Below are 16,169 nucleotides of genomic sequence, written 5' to 3' on the forward strand. Positions count from 1 at the left end.
CCATGTCACCCCCACCAGCTTCTGCAAACTTCATCAGCCCTACTTTATCCTATCAATGGCGGGGGGGGGGGGTGCGGCGGGCAGGGACAGCAGCTGGGCATCAGGGCCCAGCAGTGCTGGGATCCGAGGGGGAAGGGATGGCTCTCAGGGGGAAGGTCCCCCTGAATCCCCCCACCCCTGCTCTAGGTGGGGGAGCTCGTGCCTGCTTGTGGGCACTCTCTCCCCATCCTCATCTCTGCTCCTTCCTTCTCTGTCTTTCCCTGTCCAGAAATGTGACCCAGCCTCCAAGCTGGGGGGCTCCAAGTGTGTCCAGCTGCCGCACTCCCCCCTGGCATGGCTGTTCCACTGCTATCTGCCCCACCGCTGCCTCCTGCCCCGGCCCGGCCTGGAACTGCTGCTTGCTCGCTCATGTAAGACCAGTGTCCACACTAGCGTCCACACTGGTGGGCATCCGTTTGTTTAAACAACTCAACCAAGAGGTGTGGGGTACTTACCCCCTACTGGTGGGCATTGGTCACCCTCTCCCCAGTGCTGTCCTAGGTGAGCCTGCCCCTCTCCCATCCCATCCCTGCAGGGGCTGCCTAACGTGTGCCCAGCAAAGAGGCCCAGAGGGTCTCCAGAGGGGCTGAATGAGCCAGCTGGACCCCGAGAGGCTGAGGGCTGTGAGTTCTGAACTGGGACCCCTATTCTTGCTGTTGCTCCCTGCCTGGCCCTCCCTGGGTGGGGACGCAAGCCTGTCCCAAGTCAGCACACATGTCCCAGCTCTGTCCACAACTCCCTCCCCAGGTCTCTGAGCCCCCATCTGGGAGTTCGACCTTGGGGTCCCTGTGGGTGGGAGAGTTAGGACAGCCCTGCCATCTCCTACCACCAACACTGACCCAGCCGTGCCAGGACCTGGGGATGCGGCCGAGAACCAGACAGGGTCCCAGGTCCCCCAGCTGCCATTCTCGGGGGAGACAGACACCACTGGGAAAGAACTCAGTTCTCATGTGGCGGTCTCTCTGACTGTGACAGGCACCATGAATGACATAAGGCACAGCGCTGCCCACCGGGGCCCACCGTGCCCAACCACACAACCTCGTGTCCATCCCACAGACACTCCACGTGAGCTCCCGTCTCCTCCTCCATGGGGTCTCCGGCCCCTCCCCCAGCACACTGCCACCCCCTGACCCCGTCCTGCTTCTTGCTTCTCGGCAGTTACCCTAAGGTCACCTTCCTCTTGTATGTGATCAGTCCCTCCCACCGGACTATCCCTCAGGACCCCTAATGCTTGGAAAGATGCTCAGCATACAGAAGATCCATGAGGGAGATCAAGATTTGGCCACCCTGAAATATATCTCTTTACCTCAATTGTTTTCTCTGACGGACATTTGACTTCCCCCACTAACTGCCTAAAGAATTTGACATAGAAGATCTGTTCCAGGAAGGAGTTCCTATCTGATGGCTGTAATATAATGTAAAACAGATGTTACAATAGGAAAGGCACCAACAAGCCCATCTTATCAAAAATTCTGTCTCTCTGGCCACATTCTCTAGATGGCCCTGCAAGGAGTTGCCAGACAAACATTTACATTTATAAGGGAAATCTCCATTTGTAAAGGTATCTCCCTCTCTGTATTGGGAAGAGGGGGGATGACCTCATTTCTAGAAACTTATCAATGTGGAAGGTGAGGCCTTAAATCTGCAAAATAACCTTACTCTTGTTTACTGTGATTTAGTGGTAATCTCCTGTAACTGACTCCCCCCACCCCCAACATCCTCCTTTGTCTTTAGCTGAAGATGGTATTTAAGACGAGAATCTCTGGATTGTGTTGAGAAACTCAGTGTCCCTGGTTTCTCCCATGTATACATGTTATTAAACTTGGTATTATTTTCTCCTGCTAACCTGTCTTGTTAATTATTTGGCCAGCCATAAGAACCTTAAGGGATAGGGCAGAGGGGGATTCTCCCTTTTCCCCTACATCCACAACAAAGGTTTCTTGAATAAACGAATGACTGAATGAATGAATGAGGAGGTGGCACCAGAGCTGAGATCTCACCGGAGAGAACAGATGTGCGAAGCACCAAGGGAAGGAAATTCTAAGCAGAGAGAGCAGCCAGTGTAAAGGCCCTGGGGTGGAGATATCCTTGGTCCTTTGAGGGACAGAGGAGGTTAGGAGCACAGAAGGGACACAGGCAGAGGTGGGCAGGACCAGACCACAGGAGGCCGTGGGGCCAGGTGAGGGCTTGGTTTTTACTCCAAGGCAGCGGGAAGCCACTGGAATGGAGCCCGCTATTCACTTGTCAGTGTGATTCCAGCTCACAGGCCTTTTTCTTCCCACTATGGCAAGTTCCCTTCCAGCCAGCCCAGCCTACACTTTAGGCACCAGAAACACAGGGGGACAGACCCCTCAAAACAAAAACACCCCACGGGAGAGCATGTCAAAACCACACAGAGTGATTCTAATTTCAGCGACATGATGGCTTTATGTCTCCATAAAGACAGGGCTGTGTTGACTAGCCGAGCATTGACAACACGTGGAACTTTTCAATTCTTCTCCTTCCTAACCCAGACGGCTTCCAGGGGTGCGGGAGCGTGCCCCTAGGTGGAGTCACCGTGAGCATGAGTGGGCATTCACTGGTGTCCACTGACTCAGGGACAGGAGGGAGGGTCCAGTTTCAGCTCAGGCTGCGTCCACAGGCGCCTCCCCTCCCCCCAACACCGCCCTGCCGGCCTGCGCCATCCTGGATCAGGAGGGGAAGGCGGGTGCTTCGGCCAGCGGGCGGGACATGCTCTGGATGGCCCATTGCAGGATGCCGTCGAAGCTGTGCTATAAGACAGAGTAGAGGGCAGGGGCTCAGGGACCTGGCCAGGACCTCCAGAGGACAGGCGTGCTTACCCCACCACATCTGGCCCACCCTGGCCTCCAGGGTCACCTGGAATCATAAACATTGTACACAAAGACGCCATGCAACCTGACCCTCCTATGCAAAGGTGGGGAAACTGAGGTTCAAGGCCTCACGGGACATGTCAGTCAAGGGGACTCCTCATCCAGTGCTCCTTCTCAGCATCCCATAAGCCCAGGGCACAGCCACCACGGCTGTTCTGCCTCCTGAGGTGGCTCCTTCCCAGGTGGTGAGACAGGGCCAACTCCTTCCCTCACTCTGCTTAGGGGCCTGATGCTCCAACAGGATTGGCGGAGTCACAGGAAGGCCCAATATTCCAACGGAATAGGGGTGACCTGCACCCAAAGGGCTTGTGAATCTGCCCCCCATTTCTCCAACTGTATCCAGTGACCTACCCCCTCCCAGAGCTCCAACACCTCAGGTCACCTCTCACCCTCTGGGGGTCCTGGGGTCTCTACAGACACCTGCACAGTCTGGGGCCCACCCATGCATGGTCCACCACACAGGGCCGGGCCCCCAAGGTGCCACACTGGACACCCGAGGAGGACCCCTCCTAGGGGTCTAGAAATCGCTGGAGGAGTCTGACCTCCTGTCACAAGAAGATGGGACCCCTAAGAGCCACATTTTCTCCCCAGCAATTCCAGCTGTTCGTCTTAGGGCAGACAGGCCTGGGTTGAGAGCGGACAGTGAGAGATGTGCTAGGGGCAGAGGCTCCGGGCACCCACTCCACCCCTGGGGAGAGTCATGGCCTCTGAGTCTGCTTCAGTGGCCCTGGTGCTGCAGTGGCCAGCCCCCCATGTCCAGGCCCCTGGGACCTCTGGGCTGGCTAGAAGGAGCAGGGGCTCAGGGCGCCCCCTTTTGGCTTGCTTGTGCTCTCAGGACTCCTGTGTGTGGGTGGAGGGGCCAGCACCATCCTGGAGCACGTGGGCCTGCGGTGCTCGGTGTGTCCAGAGTGGGGGTCTCCTAGTTCTCTCCTGGCAGGGGTGCTGGCTGTTGCGGGGGTAAGGGGGCACCGGGGTGAGGAGGAGGAGGAGGAGCAGGTGTTGCCCAGCCAGGTGACATGTTACCTCGCTCAGGAGGGACTCCAGGTCATCCCGGTGCAGGACGGGCTCGTGACCAGCAGAATTGTCCCCTGCCTGGAACCCAGGAAAGGGAAGAGGTCAACCCAACTTCCGCACCCCTGCTGGGAACATCTCCATGGAAGCAGGACTCCCTGCAGAGGCAACGGGGCTTGGGGGTGGGTGGCCCGTGCCAGGGCAGTGGGGGTGCTGTGGGTGCTTCTCCAGGCTGGGCCCTGGGAACTGAATTCTAACACCCAGCTCCCAGGCACAGGGCAGGGTGGGTGTGAGCGAGCTTGGGGCTGCCTGCCCAGGGCCCTGCCAACTCCGGAAGCTGGCTACCCAAGGTCCCCCAGGCCAGCCTGGCTCCACACACTGTGGGCGGCCCTCTGGGGAAAGTGAGGTGACTTAGAGAACCAGCTAGAAGGGACCCCGCCCCAGAGAGGAAAGTGTCTGGCTCAATGCCAGCCATTCAACCATCCAACAAGCATCACCAGGGCCAACCGCGCCCCTGGGCGAAGGGCCAGAGCAGGGAATGAGGCCTCCAGGCTCACCGGCTGGGAGGGAGAAAAGGCCATACTAAGTGGTACCATATGAAATTGCCAGGTTTGTACCTCAAAACAGGCAGCTGTCAGCACTTCCACCTGGGTGGGTCTGATAAACACAGGCCCTGCAAGGTGCTCCCAGCCCCGGGTGCCTGAAGGAGGAGCACAGCTCCTGGGGTGTGTGGGGCACTCAGGAAAGGGCCTGGGGGCCACACCCACATTTACTGTCTACCCCTGGGGAAGGGGGCCGGGCAGGGGCAAAAGGGGCTGGAACTTTTTACTCTAAAATGACATTACATTTTACATCACAATGAAAAGAAAGAGGCCTTTGCTGTTAAGAGAAAAGAACCCAGACATCAATGAAGGGAGCATCTTCTGGAGGGAGGGAACCTCCCCTGGGACCCGGCCCCCCAAGGCTGCCTGGAGTTAGGGCACGTGAGAGGGCTTGGGCACACACAGTGCAGATGGGTGGGGACGATGAGAGAGGCTTCCGGAAGGAACAGGATGCAGACAGGTGTGAGCCATGCCAGGTGGTCCACATGAACCCTCTCGTGGGCGGGGCCTCGGTGCCTGGTGCCATGTCACACTGTGGACTTATCACCACCCTCGGGGACCCCAAAGATTCTTGGGGGACAGGGACGTGGTCAGGAAGGCCCCTGCTGTGGGCAGTCAGGGCAAGATGCGCCACCCTCTAGAGGCTCCTGAATGGGGGCACACAGGACACGGGACCCCCCAGGTTCTGAGGGAGCCCCAGGATGACTGTGGCTCTGCAGCTGGAGCCTTGGCCCCGTTTCCTCCACTGACAAATGAGGACAGACGGAGAGACTTCTCCCCCGGGGCTGTGGGCGGCAGGATGGGGATGGACAGGCTCCCCGCCCCACGACTGTTGGAGGATTGCGGGCAAGATTACACGGGGGTCACATTCGGTATCCAGTGTGCTTGCTCATCCCGGGTAGGGAGCCTCCTGCCCCCTCTCCCCCCACCCCCAGCCCTACCCCAGAGATGGGTGCTCCACGGGCTGGGGGAGGGGGCTTAGGGGAGCGCTGGGCCTAGGTTAATTGTAAGACAAACGTGCATCCAAACGGTGGCTTCATAGCCGCTATTGCTTAAGTGAGTTTCCTCTTGAAACAGATGCAAGTTATCAAAAAGCAGTCGATCGAAACAAAGATACTGTATTTAAATCACCAACACATGATCAGGGGTCTGGCGCAAACCCGCGAAGCTGGCGCCCCAAGTCTCCCCTGGAGATGTAGTCCCCACCCACACCCCCGCGGGGCCCCCCTCACCTGCGCACCGGGCGCGGCGGCCGCAGAGACCTTAGCGGGCCCGGGAGCAGGCCGGGCGGGGCTCGGGGCGGGCGCCCCCTCCCCCGAGGCCGGGGCGGGGTCTCCGGAGCAGGATCTGCAGCGCAAGACGGCCCTGCGCAGACGGAGGAGAGGCTGTGGGGCTGTCCGGGCTGGGCAGGGGACTCCCCTCCACCCCCGCCCTCCGCGCGGGCCTCGCACTCACCCGGGCCGGGGGGCGCCCGCGGCGAAGTGGCAGCGCCAGTGGAAGGCGGCGGCGCAGTGCGCGCACCGCAGCACGTCCGCGCCGTCCCCGCACACGCCACACCGCGCGCCGGGCGCCGGGCCCTGCGGGACGGACAGCGCAGTGACCTGGGGCCTTCTGCCCTCTGCAGCCCCCGGATTCCCCTGGGTTGGACAGCGGGGAGGGGCGCGGGTGGGAAGCTGTAAGGTGCCTCGTCGCAGCCGCAGGGCACTGGGTCCCGCGGTTTTGGAATCCCGGCCCCGAGGTCAAGAGCGCCCCAGCACCTCTGGGCTGCAGCCCGCAGAAATCAGGTGCCCCGACCTCGCTCCCCCTTGGTGGACCCACACCCCCTTCAGGGCTAGTTAAGGGGTCCCCGGAACGGCGCTGCGCCAGAAGAGGAGGGAGGGGTTGGGGGACCTGGGGACTTCCCATATGCAGGGCCATTCCAGCCCTCTTCATTGTCCTGCCTCTGAGGGGTGGGGTGGGTGGGGGTTTCAGGAGCAATGAGAGAAGCCTGCTGGAATTCCTCCAGGACTCCCTCCCGGCCCCCTCGCCTCCCCGCCCCCTGTTCTGGGAGGTCTGTCTCCTCACTGCACCCCAGCGGCCCGGTGTCTTCCTCCAGCCTCCTCCCACCTGCCCTCCCCATGGCCAGTCCGGTGCTCCTGGCAGAGGCCTCCCCCAGCCCTGACCCCTAACCCCCAGGTAACCCCTACCCCTTTCCCCCCCTAGTGGCTCACTGTCCTGTTTCAGATTCCTCTGGCTGCCCTTAGGCCCTGAGCTCCCTGAAGGCTGCCACCGGACCCCAGCACCCCTCACCTGCTGCCCCTCGGGGCCCACACACAGTAGGGGGTGCAGGGCCGAAGGGTCCAGCACCGGCAGGGGTGCTGCGGAAGGTGGGGCCAGCAGGTGCTTGTAGGTGACGGCAGCATCCATCCCAGCCGGGAGCTCCCTGGGCGGTCCCCTGGCCTCCTCTCCTGCCGACCTCAGTCCCAGGAGGACCTAGACCAGAGGGTCAGTGCTTGGAGGGGCCGTAGGGCACTTGTCCAGCACCACCCAGGGACTTAGTGACCGCTGGGACCCTGGGAACCCCAAACTGCGGTCAGAAAGGCCTGGGGGCAGGTCCCAGCCCCGTGGCCCTCACGGGCTGTCAGAGTAAACACTCGGTATATACCGGGCCGGTGTCATATCCCTGACGTCTTTGCTGCAACAGAATGCTTACAACATTTTGGGAGAATATTATCAGTGGTCCAAGTCATCCCCTGTGTGGGCAAGAGGGCCGAGGCCCCCATCAGAGCACTGAGAAGTGGGGCCATTGCAACGGCGGCTTCCCAGCGGCCGGCGCCCTGTGGGCCCCAGAGTAGAAAGCTGAATTAATGTGGCCAGGCTGGGGTGAGGTGGGGGGCGCCTGGTCCTAGGGCTGGGGCAGGCCTGACCCACAGGAGTGGCCAGGATGCAGGACCCCAGGCGGACTGAGGGCCTGGGAGTGGCAGGTGCGTACCGGGGCCTCCACAGGCGGCTCCTGGGTCCGGGGCTCCTCCACCCGGGGCAGCTCCTGCTGGGCTCTTCCCTGGAGGCAGCTGGTGCACCTCCAGGTCCCACTGCTCGTGTTGTCACCGGCCAGAGGCATGCAGGGCAAGGCAGAGAGGGCAGTAGACTCCCAAACCCGCAATGCAGGGAGGCCGGAGGGCTCCTCCAGGCCACCCTCTCCTTTCACAGATGGGGAAACCGAGGCCCGGGCAGGGAAGGGGGCAGAGCCACATGGAAGGGCCTGCCCGGCAAGTTAGCAGGAGACCAGGATGCCCGCTTTTCACCCCTAATGGGGTGGCCCTTGCCAGCCTGCTGTGTCCCCTCTGAGTGCTGCTCTGACGGGCCCCAAGAATTCCCGACACCCACTCCCCGACAGCGGCCTATGCCTGGCTCTCACAGGCCTTGCCCTGCAGGTGGGGCCTTGGGTTGGGGTGTCTATATCCCTGGGACCACCCACGTTTCCACAAGGAGGATGGTGCCCAGCAGAAGGGGAGACGGTCAGGGCAGGAAGGCAGAGAATGGAAGAATGACAGACGGTCAGAGTTGGCCAGAGCTGAACCATGACCCCGGCAGAACCCTCTCATTTTAGTGACGAAGCATCTGAGGCTCAGAGATGTGACCTGATCAAGGCCACACAGCAAGCCAGGCCAGGGACAAGGCTAGAACTCCAGCCAGGCTCTGCCCCCTAGACAGCCGTGACGTGTGGAAGCTGGTGGTGGAGGGCAGGGCTCTGTGGGCAGGGGGAGGGGGCACTAGGAGGCAGACTAGGAGGCCTCACGCCCCACGGAGGACAGGCACCCACCAGCCCTTGGGGGTGCAGCTCTGTGGCCTCTGTGCTCCCCAACACCGACGCGGAGTCGGAATTTGCTTGGGGGTGGGGGGTCAGCTGCTCCTCGAGTTTGGGCTGGCGAGTGTGGGGTGAGTGCGACACGATGGTCTTTCTCTGCCTTCAGCCTCCATTCTGCTTTGCTGCCCTCAGGAGCCCTGCTGGCCAGGCTGCAAGGACAGTGCAGCCACGCGGGGAGGTGGGGTGGGAGGACCCCAGGCCCCAGCCCCACTGCCCAGTGACCTGAACCAAGGCCCCCTCCCAGGTGGGCCTCACTTCCCCATTTGTGGAATGGAGAGACTTCTGGGTGGCTCCCTCTCAGGATCCGTGGGGGGGGGGGGGGGGCGGCCTGGGTGCTGTGGTGGTGATGTGTGCCAGGCTCACCTGGGGATCTCCCGGAGTGGTGGGGACAGGCAGGCCAGGTGGAAGGCCCGGGGACAGCCATCACAGCAAATGAGCTCACCGCCGTCCCGGCACACTGCACACTCATCCTCGTTCTTCTGACGCGGGTGAGACACGCGTGCTCTGGGAGAGCCCGGGATGGGGCGGCACCTCCCTGAGAGCCCCCAGAATGGCTCCACCAGTCGGCAGTGTCCCCTGGGGGCACCCAAGCCCCCGGCCTGAAATTCCACCCTGACTGCCTGCTCCCCAGGTCCCCAAGGCTCCTTCCATCTCTGAGACTATTCCTGCACTCTCGGGTCCATCCCTTTTGGGAAGAACGGGCCTTCAGAAAGCCTGGTTTCTCGTGGGTGCCTGTAACTGCATGCCCACCCCCACACAGCCCCCTCCTCATGGGGCACCGGAGGGACAGGCCCAGCGGTGTTCCATCAGCTCCGGGCACCCCCTGTCCCCTCTGCCTCAGGCCTCCACCCTGCTTACGCCTGTCTGGATGGTGCCCACTGTGGCCCCCTAGACGCCACCTCCTCCAGAAGTCCCCAGACCGCCGAGCACACTCATTGTAACATTCCCCTTGGACCTCGCCAGCCAGGGAACTCGCGGGGCAGGCGTGGGTCCTGCTCGTGGGTGCCCGGGGCCCAGCACAGCGCCTGGCACGGAGGGGTTAGGATCTCGGCCAGTTCTGGTTCCTTAAGAAACGATACTGGGAACCCAAGGACGGGCTTGACGCCGGGGTTCTTGGCTCCCAGCAGAGGCCAGCACCCCACCCACGGGCCCAACACCATGGTTTAGAAAGCCTGGGAGGGCCTCGCTTTCCCTGACTTATTTCAATTTTTACAATTGTGTATTAACAGAAAAAAATACTATTAATAGAAAGAGCTCCACCCTATGAACAGGAGCTCGGGCCTCTGTCCTTGTCACCCAATCAAGTGCCCTGTTCAAGCAGCAACGCAGCGGAAGGACCCACCAGAGGATGGTGGGGATGGGTGGCTCCTCCCTCAGTCTAGGCGTTACCTGGTGGAGCTGGGGCTCGCTGGGGAGGGCAGGAGGGGCCAGGACCCTGCCCTGCTGGCCTGCCCTCGGATCGCCTCCACCCTGCAAGGGGGAGAGGGAGGGTCACCCACAGGGGAGGCAGCCCGGGCAGCAAGGAGTCCCCTCGGTGCAGCCCCCAGCCCCCAGCAGAGCTCCTGGCCCAGAGGAGATGCTGCTGCTGCTGTGTATGCTGGGGGGGGGGGGGCAGTGCTTACAGGAGCAGCAGCCTGGGTCCCCTTGGCTCGGACCAGGGTCTTCAGGCCGCCGCTGCGGGTCTTGTTCTTCCCTGCACCGGGGTCTTCGAACTTGCTGGGAGTGTAAAACTCCCCCCCAACCTGGATGCACTTCTTGGAGCCCCCTGGGAGGAGAGGCTGACTGGCCCCTGCTCAGTGGCACTGCAGCCCCAGGCCAGCCCCGGCGGGCCACAGAGGATGCGCACTCCACAGCTTGCTCTTCCGTCTCCCCCACCCCCCACAGTCAGGCCTGGGGCCAGGGTCCTGGGCACAGAAGGGATTCTCTGCTGGGGGACTATACTGGGTGAAGCGTGTCCCCCAAATTCACGTCCACCTGGAATCTCAGAATGGGACCTTATTTGGAAGTAGGGTCTTTGTAGATGTAATTAGTTAAGATGGCTCATACTGGATCCTAAGTCCAATGACTGGTGTCCTTATGAGAAGAGGACACAGAGAGACATAGCAAGGAGGCCCTGTGACAGTGGAGGCAGAGGCTGGATGATGCCACTAGAAGCCAGGGAACAAGGGTCGTCGGCAGCCACCAGGAGCTGGGGAGGCCAGGAGATTCTGCCCTACAGCCTCCCAAGGGAGCACGGGCCTGCCAACACCTTGATTTTGGAATTTCTGTTGTGATAAGCTGCCCAGTTTGTGGCAATTTGTTATAACAGCCGTAGGAGACTCCTGCCGGAGTCCTTGGGCCCATCCCTGGTGGGTGAGACCAGGGCCCGTGTCAGCTCCCAGCGGCTGGCAGGTCCTGGCTGTCCCCCAACTGGTGCCCAGCACCGAGGGTGGAGGAAGGAGGTGGCACAGCGGAGGGGGAAAAGAAGTCTGGGTGGCCGGGGCGGGTGCTGCAGGCTGTCCTGCTTGGAGAGCGGGCGCGCAGAGGGTCCGTCAGTACAGGCCTGTCAGCAGACCTCAGACCCTGTGAGCGAGGACTTTCTAAGGACGTGAGCCAAGACTCCACAGGGGCCCATCCGCGTGGATGGAGGTGATCTAGGATGTGGCCCCGGACCGCCGACCTCGCAGAAGGTCCAGGGCCTGCATGTCCAAGCGTCCCCCAACCCCTCAGGGAGCCCTCAGTGCCTCCCCCGCCCCTCCAGAGCCAGCAGAACCACTGGGGGGGACGCTGGCTGCCCCGTCCATGGTCCTGTCTGCCCTGGGGCCACCAGGGAGCTAATGGGGGAGGTGGACCCCGGGCAGCCCCTCCCCAGTACCGTCTACCTGACTCAAACACTTGCTGGATGAGGATCCCCTCCACGGCCCCGCGGGCTCCAGGGACATCCCCAGAGGACACGGCCATGGCTCTCTGGACCGAAGTGGACATGGTCTGAATTCCTGGGGGAGGAGCGCCAGATGGGGGGGGTCACCAATCAGGAAGATGGCCCCTGAGCACTCCTCCACGGGGACAGTGGGGGCAAGGTGCCTGGGCGGTGGAATCCTTCTCTCCTTCCTCCCAGGGCAGGCCTGGAGGGGGCCCAGCCCTTCCACACCCAGACAGACAGACAGCCCATGTGTAAGTGGAGAGACAGGCCGTATGTGTGTGTATGTGTGTGTGTGGTGTATGGTATAGAGTGAGGGTGGTGTGTGTCTATGTGTGTGTGGTATGTGGCATGTGGCATGTGTGTCTGTGGTGCGTGTATCGTACATGTGGTGTGTGGTATGTGTGTATGTAGGGTGGTATGTGGTGTGTGTGTCTGTGGTGTGTGGTGTGTATGTATATGGGGGTATGTGGTGTGTGTGTCTGTGGTACACGTGGTGTGTGGTGTGTGTGTATGTGGGGGTGGTATGTGGTGTGTGTGTCTGTAGTGTGTGGTGTGTGTGTATGTGGGGGTGGTATGTGGTGTATGTGGTGTGTGTGTGGCGTGTGGTGTGCGAGCCGACTGAACACAGTGGACAGGAATGAACAGGGACCCGGGATGTGGCCCTGGGTTGTGCTGGGAGGGAGGCAGAGTTCCAGGGCCGGCCCTTAGGTCAGCGCCAGGTGACCAGAGGAGTCTCTGGGGTCCCGTGTCCTGGGGCAGGGAGGGGACAGAAAAGGGGCCAGGCTGCGTCTAGCTGAGGGACAAGGAGGATTCTCTGGAGGAAGCAGAGCCTGAGCTGGCCCTGAAGGGCGGGCACAGGTGGGGAGACCCCTCCTTCCCGGTGTGGCTGTGCAGCGAGGCTCTGGGGTGAGACGCCAGGCCAGCATGGTCCCAGCTCCCAGGATGGCCCCCTCGGGCCCCTGACCCCTTGACCGGGGGGCCTGGCTCACCGTTGCCGAGCGGGAGGCGCTGCGGCTCCACGTTGCTCTCTGGCTTCTTGGGGGGCTTGGCCTTCCCTTGGGAGCCTGCAGGGGGAGCTGCGGCAGCCTGGCCCTCCTCTCCCGCTGGGGCCAATGTGGGCGGCCAGCAGGCAGGGGAGAGCACCAGTGTTGGGTCTCCTGACCCGGGAGTCCCCTCACTTTACCAGGCTCTGATGCCCCATCAGTAAAAAGGAAGTAACACCCCCCTGCTTACTTTACGAGGCCCTGGGGCAACAAGGGACTGCCCTACTCCATTAGTGTGTCCATCTAAGTACCCAGAGGGGACCTCTGCAGCACCCTGCCCCCAGGCTGGACCAGGCTGAGGAGGGGGTGGGACAGATGCTCCCAGAGCCCAGCAGCTGGGGAGGGGGTGTGGTCAGGGAGCATCAGGCTCCCCAGGGAGATCTGTGACCCCACCAGCTCCTCAAACTGGGTACCTGGGCTGGAGGTGCCCCTGGGGGACAGGGCTGCCGCTGGGGTGGCCCGTGGCTCCTCCAGAGCCTTCCTCTTGGTGGGGGGCCTGGGCAGCAGCACGGGGGCCTTGGGGCCAGCCGGGGGCTTCCTCCCCTTCCGGGGCTGGCTGAGGTCCACATCTGCAGGGCAAGAGCAGATCTGACGCCTGGGGCAAGGCGGGCGGGGCCTTGGCCCTTTGCCTCTCAGAACCCAAGACGGTCCTAGGTGATGTCCAGGGGCTCCCTAAACCCCAGCACCCCCACACCCCTTCCCTCCTACAGTCCCACTTCGGCTCAGCAGGTTGACTCCAGCGGCCCCAGGCCCTAGCCCCCAGCCCAGTGCCCCCCACCTTTGGGGAAGCTGTCTAGGATGGGCTGCAGCCGGGCATATCTCTCCAGATTGTAGTCCTTGAAGAGAACCCTCCAGAAGTCCAGGATGACAGCCGCGTCTTGGGTCAGGAGCCAGGAGAGGAGCGCATGGAAGGCCTGTGGGCAGCCCTCCCTCTCCTTCAGACTCAGCGTCTCCTGAAGCAAGAATGGGGAGTAGGGGGGCTGCCTCCTGCTTCCCAGGTACCCCACTTCCCGCTCCACTATGGGACTAGAGGACGGATGCCAACCCAGAAGAGGCTGCTGGAGACCTGGTCACCCATGTCCATCCCTTTGGCTTGGGGGGGGCGTGGGGATGGCATGGGGGTGTTGGGGTGAGGGGGGCACCTGAAAGTCATCTTAGGAGATCATGCCGTGGCTTGGACGAAGCCTTGGGAAGGGCTGGGAGGGGGCGTTGGGGATCTGGGTTGGGGCGACACCTGGGGTTGTCCTCGGACCATCCCCCCTGCTCGTGGGCGGGGCATGGGGACGGCGTAGGGGCGTCAGGGGCGGGGAGGGGCGTTGGGGGCGGAGAGTCTGGAGGGGCGGGGCGGGGAGGGTCCACCTGGAGCTACTCTTCCGGGACGCTGGCTCGCGGGCACCGGCTTGGGGGAGCCTCGGGCTCGTTGGGGTCTGGATTGGGGCCCACCTGGAACTTGTCCTCGGGGACCACGTCGTGGTCGGCCAGCGCGTGCAGCAGCGGGAAGGCGCTGTCCACGGCCACGGCGATCTCGGTGCGGTGCAGCCTCAGGAGGCGGCGCAGCGCCGTGTCCCCGCCGGCCCGGGCCTCGCCGGCCATCGCGGGTTCGGGGGCGCGGGGCTTCGGACCCCCCTCTCCCCGCCTGGGGTCCCGCGGCCTCGGAGTGCCGGTGGACTTGTGGGGTGTCTGGGCCGTGTCTGCCTCCTGGTCCCCGCGCTCCCCCTGCCCCGCCGGCCACCTGGGCGGGCACCTCCGCGGGCTGAGCAGCCGGCCGGGTCGCTGTTATACCAGACTCCCCGCGGAAAGAGCAAAGGCCGCGCTGCCCCAGAGCCAATCAGGGCCGGGGAAGCGTCCAGAGGGGCAGGAACGGAAACTTCCCTGTAACTGAGTATAGAGAAGGTCCCATCCACCGCCAGCCCCCATTCCGCACCTGCCAGCAGGCTGTCGGCTTTTCTTTCTTTTGTAAACGAAGCTTCTGGACCAGGCCCTGACCCTTCAGTGAGAGGGCTGGGTCGCCTCTCAGTTCCCAAAGTGTGGTCCCGGCCTGCATCCCACAGGGCCCTGTTGAAACAGGGGAAAGCCAGGACAGGTGCCCTTAGCCTCACCGAGGCCCAAGTCCTGGGCACCAGAGGGGCTGACGAGGTGCTCCAGCACCTCGCTGAGGCCGGGATGAGAAGCCTCCGTGGGGCTGGGTTTGGGCAGGGTCCCAGGTGGGGAGTGGGCACGGCCCCTGCTCAGGTTCCCAGGCCTGGGGCTGTAGGTGAGGTCAGATGGAGGGGCGCTCATCTGATGGCGGATACCAGCTATGGCTAGTGTGTGTCAGTGGGGACAGCCTGGGCGTTGCCTGGAGGCTGTGTGAGGCCGGGCAAGTCACTTTCCTTCTCTGAGCCTCAGTCCCCTCATCTTTAAAATGAGCACATTCCCTGGGGGAGGGGGACCCCAGCTGCAACCTACTCTCTACTTCCTCCAGGTGTGTTAGAAAGTAAAGCTTCGAGAAGGCAGCTGATGCCATGGTCGGATGCCCCTGACTGTGAGCCACCGGAGCTCCTGTCCCTGTCCGGCTTAAAACTCCAGGGAGGGGCACCCCGGGAGCCTTCCTAGGGCCTGTGACAGAGGCTGGGAGATGGCCTAGCTTGGAAGGACAGAAGCGTCCAGGGGAAGTGGAGAAGGCTTCCTGGAACGGGTTGCAGCAGGGGTTCCCAGGTCCACGCAGTGGGAACAGCATCCTGAGCTGTGCATGGGCGGGTGCAGAGGACCCAGGCCTCCACGAATGCTGAGCCCGTGGTCCTGCAAGGCATGGGGGGCAGACGGGCAAAGTACTTCCCGGCAGTGGGAAGGCTGGTCCATGCGGTCAGACAGGAAATGATCTAGTCAGGCTTGTGTTAGGGAGAAAAACTGAGTGCCCGTGGATGGGTCTGGAGGATGAGGAAGCCTGGGGTCAGGGGAAGCACTGGGCTGCGACCGGCCACACGGAGCAGGGAAGGGAGGCCGGACTGGACCCATGACCAATTCAATGGGGGTGTTGCCAAGAGTTCTCGTGTGTGTAGGCTGTCATGTTTTATACTGAGGTGAGGGTTCAGGGTGGGGAGCTGTGGGGTCCCCCTGACAAGGGAGCCCTGTCTTGGTTTCTCCCCCGCCTCCAGACCCAGGTTCCCTGAGAGTTCCGTTCTGGACACCCTGAGATTGCTCCGGGGGGTGTTCGGAGCAAGCCTGGGGAGAGGGGTGGCAGAGCTCTGTCAGCCTGGGGTCAGGCACAGGGGGAAGGGGTGGAGATCGTGGGAGTCATCATCTCAGAGAACCGGGACCTCTGTATGGAGCTCTCAGGCCATGCAGAGTCAGAAAAGCCTGGCTTTCCCATAGAATGTTCTGGGGACTCCAACCTGGGAGTAGGGCCCTTGTGCTGCCTGCCTCTGGGGCTCCAAGCCCACTGGCTGCAGAGCTGTAGGTGGCGGCCCATAGATGTGGGCCTTGGGGGCAGTTCTAGCCTGTCCTGCACTGTGCCTCCTGCAGACACCCAGCGGGAACCCTCCCTCCAGGCCTTGTCAACTCCAGGATGGGGCTGCCACTCAGAGGAGCATCCTCTCCCCAGCCCAGGCTGGGCAGCTGCCTACCCTACCAGCCTGTCCTGCTCTCTCCAGCAAGTGGGTATCTACTGTAAAACTATGAAAGAAAGCGTAAACCAAAGTCACTCCTAAACCCTGCGCCCAGCAGGATTCCAGCCGTTCAGGAGCGCCTCCAATCTCATTACTCGTGTGGCCTGGCGTCTCAAGAAAGCAATGCCACTTCATGACACATCAAATGTTACCTACTGGGCCAACAGTCTCCGAAATTCCTACACAA

General features: G+C 62.3%; 1 protein-coding gene across 2 annotated transcripts; it reads right to left on the bottom strand.

Annotated features, from left to right (window-relative positions):
• Window positions 1–2,251: 2,251 nt before the first annotated feature.
• Window positions 2,252–14,210, bottom strand: AIRE (autoimmune regulator). Of its 2 annotated transcripts, none has more exons than XM_087418001.1 (14): window positions 13,779–14,210; window positions 13,114–13,288; window positions 12,749–12,904; window positions 12,282–12,356; window positions 11,252–11,365; window positions 10,013–10,155; window positions 9,780–9,860; window positions 8,754–8,866; window positions 7,515–7,614; window positions 6,833–7,015; window positions 5,999–6,120; window positions 5,776–5,908; window positions 3,954–4,022; window positions 2,252–2,810 (listed from the first exon to the last, which is right to left on the bottom strand). In XM_087418001.1, exons 1-14 carry the CDS (start codon window positions 13,926–13,928, stop codon window positions 2,730–2,732), a joined length of 1,695 nt encoding a protein of 564 aa, XP_087274127.1. In that variant the 5' UTR covers window positions 13,929–14,210; the 3' UTR covers window positions 2,252–2,729. The 2 variants fall into 2 exon arrangements, with proteins under 2 accessions (XP_087274127.1, XP_087274126.1); XM_087418000.1 differs by having other exon boundaries at window positions 8,754–8,869.
• Window positions 14,211–16,169: the final 1,959 nt, after the last annotated feature.

This window comes from Ceratotherium simum, chromosome 27, assembly GCF_057802395.1.
Source record: "Ceratotherium simum simum isolate JZ-2026a chromosome 27, ASM5780239v1, whole genome shotgun sequence".
Taxonomy (NCBI): Eukaryota; Metazoa; Chordata; class Mammalia; order Perissodactyla; family Rhinocerotidae; genus Ceratotherium; species Ceratotherium simum.

What these genes read in the sequence shown, in the direction of transcription:
- AIRE (XM_087418000.1), bottom strand. Translation starts at nt 13,928, where the DNA reads ATGGCCGGCGAGGCCCGGGCCGGCGGGGACACGGCGCTGCGCCGCCTC. An exon ending in CAGGGGCACCTCCAGCCCAG is followed by an intron (nt 12,357 to 12,748) that starts GTACCCAGTTTG and finishes CTCCCCCTGCAG; the next exon opens with GCTCCCAAGGGAAGGCCAAG. An exon ending in GCGCCTCCCGCTCGGCAACG is followed by an intron (nt 11,366 to 12,281) that starts GTGAGCCAGGCC and finishes CTCCTCCCCCAG; the next exon opens with GAATTCAGACCATGTCCACT.